Raw genomic sequence first — 8,549 nt, 5'->3', positions numbered from 1 at the left:
ATAACCTACGAGCGATAATATACGTGAGAACAGCATGTCAGGATGACTATCATAAGATAATTCATGACCTACAAGCGATAATATACGTGAAAACAGCATGTCAGGATGACTATCATAAGATAATTCATGACCTATAAGTGATAATATACGTGAGAACAGCATGTCAGGATGACTATCATAAGATAATTCATGACCTATAAGTGATAATATACATGAGAACAGCATGTCAGGATGACTATCATAAGATAATTCATGACCTATAGGTGATAATATACATGAAAACAGCATGCTAGGATGACCAACATAAGATAATTCATGACCTATAAGTGATATAGTATATGGGACCAGCAGAGCCTATATACGAGAATTAATATTTAACAGGGCGAGACGTAAAATAACTCATGACCTATAAGTTATAATGAATATGAGAACAGCGTGGCCTAAATGTGATAAGAAATAATTTAACAGGGCGAAAATAAAACACGTAGGACTAACAACAAGAACATAGATGAATACTAGAGAACCCTAAACTCCTTTTTCAGTGTGAAATTTTTTTTTTTTTTTTTTCTTTTTTGCATATAGCGAATAGCTTCAACATAAAATAAGATTTGGTATTAAGTCTCAGAATTTCACATTCTATTTTATATATTGTTGAAAAATGTGTTATTTAGGTGAATTTGGTGGTATTGGTTCTCACCTTGAGGTCTGCCTCCAGGCTCGGGATCTCTCGTAAGGGAACTACGAAACTGATAGAAATAAGGTAATTAATTTCCCCAGAGGGATAGTTTTTCTAATTTTCAAAAAATTCCTTTTTAAAATTTTCTCTCTAAAAACTGGCCTAACTTAAAACTACGACACAAATTTGAAATATTTTTGTGTTGGGTGATAAAAAAGGGAAAATTAAAAAAAGTGATCAATTTCATGTCAATATTAATTATTTGTTTTTACAGCCAAGATGACATTTCGTTACATCGAGTTTCATACGTGATATTACTGTCATAAATATATGCTTCGTAGCCAAAAAAAATCGATAGTTGAAATAAATTTGTGTTTCTAAGCTAAAATAACGTTCATAAATATTGTTTTATAGCATAAACTGTTTTTAATACCCGAGATAAACCTCTTTCACAAAGTTATTTTTCATTGTTAAAGTAAGGTTCATATGTTTCTTTATTTCTAATAGTTAAACTACTTCTCATAAGTCTTTAGAAAGTGACATTTGACAGCTAAAAGCTAATACGCGTAATGTTGCCTCCAAATAACTTTTGTAACATCAATCCTTGAACTTTTGGTCTCAGCCGCTGCGGTATGTCTGCGGACTTACAACGCTACAAACCGGGTTTCGACACCCGTGGTGGACAGAGCACAGATAGCCCATTGTGTAGCTTTCTGCTTAATTACAAACAAACAACCCTTTGGTCCCTGAAAAGAATAAAATGATTTCAAGACGTTTAAAGAACAATTTTTCTTACCTTGTTCCTCTCACGAGCCTATTATAATCAGTTTACGAGAAACCAGAAGCTGGTTTGTTTTGTTACACGTTAATTTCAATTGCTACAAAAGTTTTTAAGGTTGAAAATCGTAAACTAAGTTCTAAATTTGAACTGCCAAAATGAGTTGCAACAATAACCTTTGCTTCAAAATTCAAACAAAAATACCTTGCTTGTTTGTCATTAAGCACAGAGATACAGACTATCTGTGCTGTGCTCACTGCAAGTATCGAAACACAATTCTTAACGTTACATGCCCACAGACTTGTCGCTGAGCCACTGGGAAGGCAACAATAAATATATATAAGCAAACCTTCAAATTGGAATTTTTAAATACATAGATGGTGTTTAAAGCTTGCAGTATGGGCACAGTAGAAATAATAATACAAATGAAAACTGGTAATTTTTGTTGATGTTAAGCAGATAGCAACACAATGGGCTTCTGTGTGCCCACCACGGGCATCGAAGTCTGGTTCTTAAAAAAAACTGGTAGTACTAGGTGGTGAAAACAAAAGATAATACTACTCGCAACGTTTCGCCAGTGTTAACCTGGCGTCATCAGGGACTTAAGGGAAGAGCTCTGTAAAGTGCAGAAGATGAGGAGGAAACCCACATTTAGGATTGTTCTGCTTCTGCACTTTACAGTTTTAATTCTTCAACTTCCTTGTACTTTTGTCACCTGTTGATGCCAGGTTAACACTGGCGAAACGTCGCGTGTCATATCATCTTTTCCTTAGCTATTTTCATTTGTATAAATAGAAGGTGTATAAAATATCCCGATGTTTTTAAGAAATAAAATCATTTTTATTTTATTTTACGGAAAAAAAAACTACACTAAAAGGTGTCTTCAGCCAGTTTCTTTCTCGGTAGGAGAAATTTAATATTAAACTGTTAGTTGAATAACTAACAAATTTCCAAGACTAAAGTTGGTTGGTTTCAAATTTTTCAAGACGCAAATGAAATAGACTAAGTTGTAATGGTCGCTAAAACATGAGTGTAATTTGGTAAAATGGATACAAGAAAAAAAGTGTACGTCACTCTAAAAGGATTAACACAGAAGTTTCGATTCTGAGAGTTTCGTTCACGTACTTAGTGTATTAATGAAACTTTCGTCACGCTTCCCCACAGAAACCTGGTTCGTAGGACGTTGATTCTGGTTCCTCTGTTTGGGATTACGTGGGTGATAGGTTACATGCAGTTTGAGACGGAAGGAATTATTATATCCTACATATTCACGATTTCAAATTCATTGCAGGTAGGTCACAGTTTCAGAATGAGCAACGACATGTTGACAAATAGTTATTTTATCCTGTTGTGCGATCAACACGAGCTAGATATATCTGCTGTATATTCTCTGTTGTGCTACTTTCGCCTTCTTGCTGTCGTATTTACATTCATACACAGTCGTGTCTTTGTTTTGGTGAGTTTAAACAAACGATGAATGTCAAAAGCTAGCGAAACATTGCAACCCAGTAACATTTATTTTAATTTCAGAATACCATGCAAGACTCCAGTTGTTGTTGTTTTTCTTTTTCAAGTTCCCACCAAATCTGTCTCATATGGAGTTCAAATCAGATGGATATGAAAACATTGTTTCTTTCCCCCTTGTCATTGTGCGAGATGTCTTTCGTTCAACACGAGTTTTATCATAAATGTTAGCCCTATTGGCTATAAATACTTCAACAGTTTTGGCGTTGATTACTTAACTTTAACAAGTTTTATGTACTGAATATTTAAATGTGATTTCAGATAAACCTTTGTTTCTTATCGTCTCGTACTTCTGAGAAATTCTGGTACTGAATTAAAAGCCTTCTAGACACTCACTTGTGGGAAACAACAGATATGTTTGAAACACGCTGTTTAAATGGGGGAAACGCGTGGATTTAGGAGATGATGACCGGTTCTGCTTGAAATTTCTATAAATTCAGTATCTTTAACTTGCGTTTTGTTTTGCTAAAATAGGTAGCTTTACAGTCACCACAAGTGTATTTTTAGACGACCCGTGAACGTAGGCGAAACGTCTTTAGTTATGAATAAGTTGTGGATTCAGAAAGAAAGAAAGTCTATGTATCTGAAACGAACATCCAAGTCTAAATAATAACCCCAGTTCGTTTCAGCTATCCTTGTTTTCATATGTTCATTTTATTAAATTGTATTCCTAAACTTTCTAAGATTTCTTCTCTCTGAATATTTTGTATACATTGTTTTCTACAAATTAAAACCTGTACAGTTTATTAATATATATATATATATATACTACATATGTGTGTTGTATGAAAACAGTTGAGATCGCTGATGTTTGGATGTGTAACTTCCTAAACATCCAAATATTAAACATGTTGTTCTGTTTTACCATAGTAAATGTAGTGGTAAAAGCACTTTTAGAAACTGTTTAATATATTTGTTGTTCTGTTTAAACATTGTATTTTATTCTTCAGTTGTATATCATCGATGAATATTGATATACGCTAGCTACTGTTTTAAATACTCTAGTTGAGTTTTTACTACAAATACAGAGACAGCTATAACGGTCTTTCAGAAGACTATTGGATTTCGATTAATCAAGTCTGCGTTTCACCGGCATATGTTTAAAACGATGTTCTGACACTGTAGCTCTGATTTGAAATCAGTAGCGAACAAATCTGTAGTGTAAAGTCACTTTTTTATCACTAATGTTAAACCTGTTGGTACGATACTCTATATAACTCGAGTGCTTTCGAAAAGCGAACCTTTTTCTTCAGGGTCAAACTGGGAATGACTGAGTTAAAGTGAAGTTTGAATGACGTCATGCAGGCCATCTTGGAAATCCTGAAGTGTTTTGAGTAGCTTTCAATGTATTGTTATAAGTGTTTCTCATTTCCGGTGCAATACTACCGGAAACAAGAATGTTAGGTATAAAGAAGTTAGAGATGCATTGTTTAAAAAAGAAAATTGGTCAAGAGAAACTACACCGAGTATTGTGTTAAATTGATTTCTTGAACCTACGTGTTGTTATAACACAATAAACCTATTGGTTAAACAGACACTGTTGATTGTATTTGGCGCCTTTGAAGAACATTCACCTCCTTATTGATAAAATTCTATATCATATATATACATGATTATCCCTCTTCTAGGGCCTATGGATCTGTCTGTTTCATCTAGTGATGAAAAAAGAATGCAGATTAGTTGTTTCCAAATCCGTTATGAATAACACTATATCTCTGGGACAATGTTTTACGGTAAGTAAATTGTAAAACAAAAAAACAACAACAGTTGTTGACGTTTTTACATGATACTAATTTAGGTATTGTAGAAATCCACCATATATGACGTTTCAGTAATCATCGGCATGAGAGGGTAATAAGATAGTTTCTTATGAAATCATTATAAACCACGTAGGCAAATGAACGAGCATAAGCTCACTTTCCCATTGTTTCCTCGGTTTTGAAATAACTTTTCTTATTCACTCATGTGTTAGACCAAACGGCCAAATTGGTCACTGGGCAAGACAAATAACTGACCACAACACATTATGGCTCTTTGAAAACTGCCAAAAACAAAAAAATTAAAGATTTTTCGGGTTTTGCTTGGCTCAGATCGAACTACAAAGCATTTTAATCCTGCTTAATAATCGAAGTACTACAAAATAAAATATAGTTTTATTGTGTGGCTGTTTTGGTTCAACAACAACGCATTCTTGCAATTGAGTAGCTACACAACTCATCCGTTGTATCAAATTTTTAGGCCTAATTTTGTTGGACCTTCCTCCCACATGTTGTTGTTGTTGTTGTTTGTTGAATTTTGCTCAAAGCTACCCGAGGACTTTCTGTCTGAGCCTTTCCTAATTTTAAAATTATAATCTAGAGGGAAGGCAACTAGTCAACACCGCCAACTTGTGGACTACTCTAATCGAATATTGAGATTTGATCCTGACTCTTATTACGCACACAAGGCCTCAAACTCGGAGTGATTTATTTATTAATTTGCAGTCAGTCTGGCCCTCTAGAAAAATAACGAAATTCTACATTATTTTTCTAGAACTTCGGTTTGTAGCCTTTCATTACAGATTCCGATCGTTTTGAAATAACCCTAACGCTAATGCTTAAGATTTTAATACATGAACATAAAATAGAACATTACAATTGAATGATTACATTTTTATGACAACGTATAGAATAGAAGTTTATATAAATCATATATTCACTGCTGTTGAAAATAACAAGTCTGATAAATTTGAAGGCTTCTTTGTATTAAGAAAAGTATTTTGTAAAGTATAAAACTTTTTGTTAATATAACTTTCATAAAAATATAATGGTTGTTTTCTCTCTATATATTCTTTCAGCACACAAAAAGAGGAGGAATGAGACGTGCTACAACAACAGAGCTAAGCCTAACTCATCCTGTGTGAATATGTGTCTATGAAAATCTGCTGGTGTTTTTAACTTAAAAAACTGGGCACGAAAAAGAAGTGAAAAGGCACAAAATAGTAAATAATTACAAACATTTCACACTACATCACTACGCAGAGAAATCGTGAAGATTGTTCTTATTAATTAAATATTTTATAGATACATATATAAACTACAGTCTTGGCCAAAAGTTTTGAATATTTTGTAACGTATAAGACCATTATTGTTAAAATAGAATACAAATACACTTAGCGCTGTCAAACTGATAAATGCATGTTCTATTAAACATCTCCATATGTAAATTGTATAATGAGGCAGGTTCTATGGACATCATGAACGATTTATTAGAACAGCAAACAATTAATCAGACACCTGTAGAAAGATGTGTAATTCAGCATTTCACCTATTACAACAAAACATAATGACAAAATATAACATCAGATTATTACAAATAGCATCTGTAACCTTACATTAGTTCATATTAAACATTCAGTACGTGGTTGATCCTCCTTGTACTGTGGTAACCTCTACAAAGCGACGTGACATGTTGTCGATGGGGTTATTGATGTAATCCACCGTGATTTCATCCCAACTTGTCACTAGAAGGCGCTGCAACTCAGCTACGGTAGCTAGTTTAGGGTCGTGGTTAGCAATTTTCCGGCTCAGTTCGTCTCAACAGCTTTCAATGTGATTATAATCTGGATACTTTGCTGGCCATGGTAGTCTTGTAACATTTTCCTGATCGAGAAAATCCTGTACAATACGCGCATTGTGGGCGCGCCATTGTCATCCTGGAACACAAAGTTATTGCCAAACTTTGCCCTAACATATGGCAGAAATATCGTCTCCATTGTAGGAGGCGCCTTTGACGTTTCCTTGGAGGATATGAAGAACACTTTTTTCCACCACCTCCTGTGGGAAAGACAGCCTTCCCTCATCTGTTCTCCAGGCAAACGACGAAAAGAATCCTGCTATCAGCGCTAATAAGCCGGAAGCAGGGCTCATCTGAAAAGATGACATGTCGCCAGTGTCCTAACTGTAAGTTGGCATGCTATCTTGCCTGGTTAATATCGGTTTGCAGATAGCCCTCGGGCAGTAATTTTCCTGGAATAACGTTTCCTGTAGTTCAATGACGTTTCAGGATTCTGAATACAGTACACTGGGAGTACCTTACTATTCTGACAATATCCATTTGCTTCATACCATTTTTGGGCAGTCAAACAGTTTGACGCCCCATATCTCCTGGCACGTGACGAGGCGTGACTCTACACCAAGTACAGAGAAATTGTCTGAACAAAGCGAAAGCGTTCATATGTTTCGTAAATGATTATACCAAAAACGCACCTTTTTATACAAAGCAGGTGTGTATGTGTGTTTCGAAGACCAAATGATCAAAACAACTTATACAGACCGGAATAACATCTAGTATATGTTTATCCGGTCATATGTTACTTTCTCTGTTATTACTCGAACATTTACTCAACAACTACTCCATGCATTTAGATAATAACATCAATATAGAACAGTATGCAAACATTTTGGCCAAGACTGTATAAGTACGAAAAATATGCTTTAAAGAAAGTATTAGATGAAACAGTTGAAGGAATACTTGGTGTAGAGCTAAGCCGGTCTAGAACATATATTCACTATGTAAGTATTACCCCTGCCCCTAAGTGACATTCTTCGATGATATTACTTGTTATTTATAAGATTAATTGTTTTGTGTGTTTTTTTTCTCCTTTAGGGTACTCTTGACAAGGAAATGAATAAAATACATTTAGTTAAGTTTTGTCACTTTGTTTACACAATGTCTTTGCGAAAACACGTAAGTGCACTGCCATCCGATGGCTCAGCGGTAATGATGAAGGCTTATAACTCTAAACATCGGGTATCGATACCCGCAGTAGGCAGAGTACAGACAGCCCATTGTGTATATATGTTTGTGCTTAACACTAAACAAACAAATAAAGCACTAATATTAGTTTTTAACACCATTTAGGTATTAAATTAAAGAAACATATTTGTTATAGAATCTTTTGTAGCAAAATTTGTTGCAACAAGACCAACTAAACAAGTTTGTAATAAAATGATAACGTAACGTGGATTATACAAAAACTTTTGTTTTGTTTGTTGTCTTTCGGTAAGACTTGTTTGAGTGTGTTTACACTGCACATTTGTAATAAATATGTATTATTCTACTGGTGACTGACGCTTTTTTCGGTTGTGTATTTTTCATTATTCACTGTTTTTGTGTTTCATAAATAAGACGACGTTCAGCGAACGTTCCCTGGAACTTTCACAATGTAGTATGATCCTGTATACTAACGATCCATGGGCCGTAACACATTGATTCAATATGTAGTGGAACTTTCACAATGTGGTATGATCGTGTTTACTACTGATCCACTACTGTCAATACATAGTGGAACTTTTACAATGTGATATGATCCTGTTTACTACTGATCCACTACTGTCAATACATAGTGGAACTTTCACAATGTGGTATGATCGTGTTTACTACTGATCCACTACTGTCAATACATAGTGGAACTTTCACAATGTGGTATGATCGTGTTTACTACTGATCCCTTACTGTCAATACATAGTGGAACTTTCACAATGTGGTATGATCTGTTTACTAGTGATTCATTACTGTCAATACATAGTG

The 8,549-nt window shown here is 34.6% G+C and overlaps 1 protein-coding gene across 1 annotated transcript in view; it reads left to right on the top strand.

The window, feature by feature from the left end:
* LOC106458056 (adhesion G protein-coupled receptor L3-like) overlaps window positions 1-8,079 on the top strand; it is an 85,808-nt gene extending 77,729 nt beyond the window's left edge. Inside the window, exons 17-20 of the mRNA XM_022384190.1 lie at window positions 672-760; window positions 2,619-2,745; window positions 4,607-4,711; window positions 5,815-8,079. Coding sequence (XP_022239898.1) covers window positions 672-760; window positions 2,619-2,745; window positions 4,607-4,711; window positions 5,815-5,880 — 387 coding nt within the window. The 3' untranslated portion in view covers window positions 5,881-8,079. The remainder of the gene's footprint in view (window positions 1-671; window positions 761-2,618; window positions 2,746-4,606; window positions 4,712-5,814) is intronic.
* The last annotated feature ends 470 nt before the right edge of the window (window positions 8,080-8,549 follow it).

Source organism: Limulus polyphemus, unplaced genomic scaffold, assembly GCF_000517525.1.
Source record: "Limulus polyphemus unplaced genomic scaffold, Limulus_polyphemus-2.1.2 Scaffold410, whole genome shotgun sequence".
Classification (NCBI taxonomy): domain Eukaryota; kingdom Metazoa; phylum Arthropoda; class Merostomata; order Xiphosura; family Limulidae; genus Limulus; species Limulus polyphemus.
This window is presented reverse-complemented; position numbering and strand designations above follow the sequence as displayed.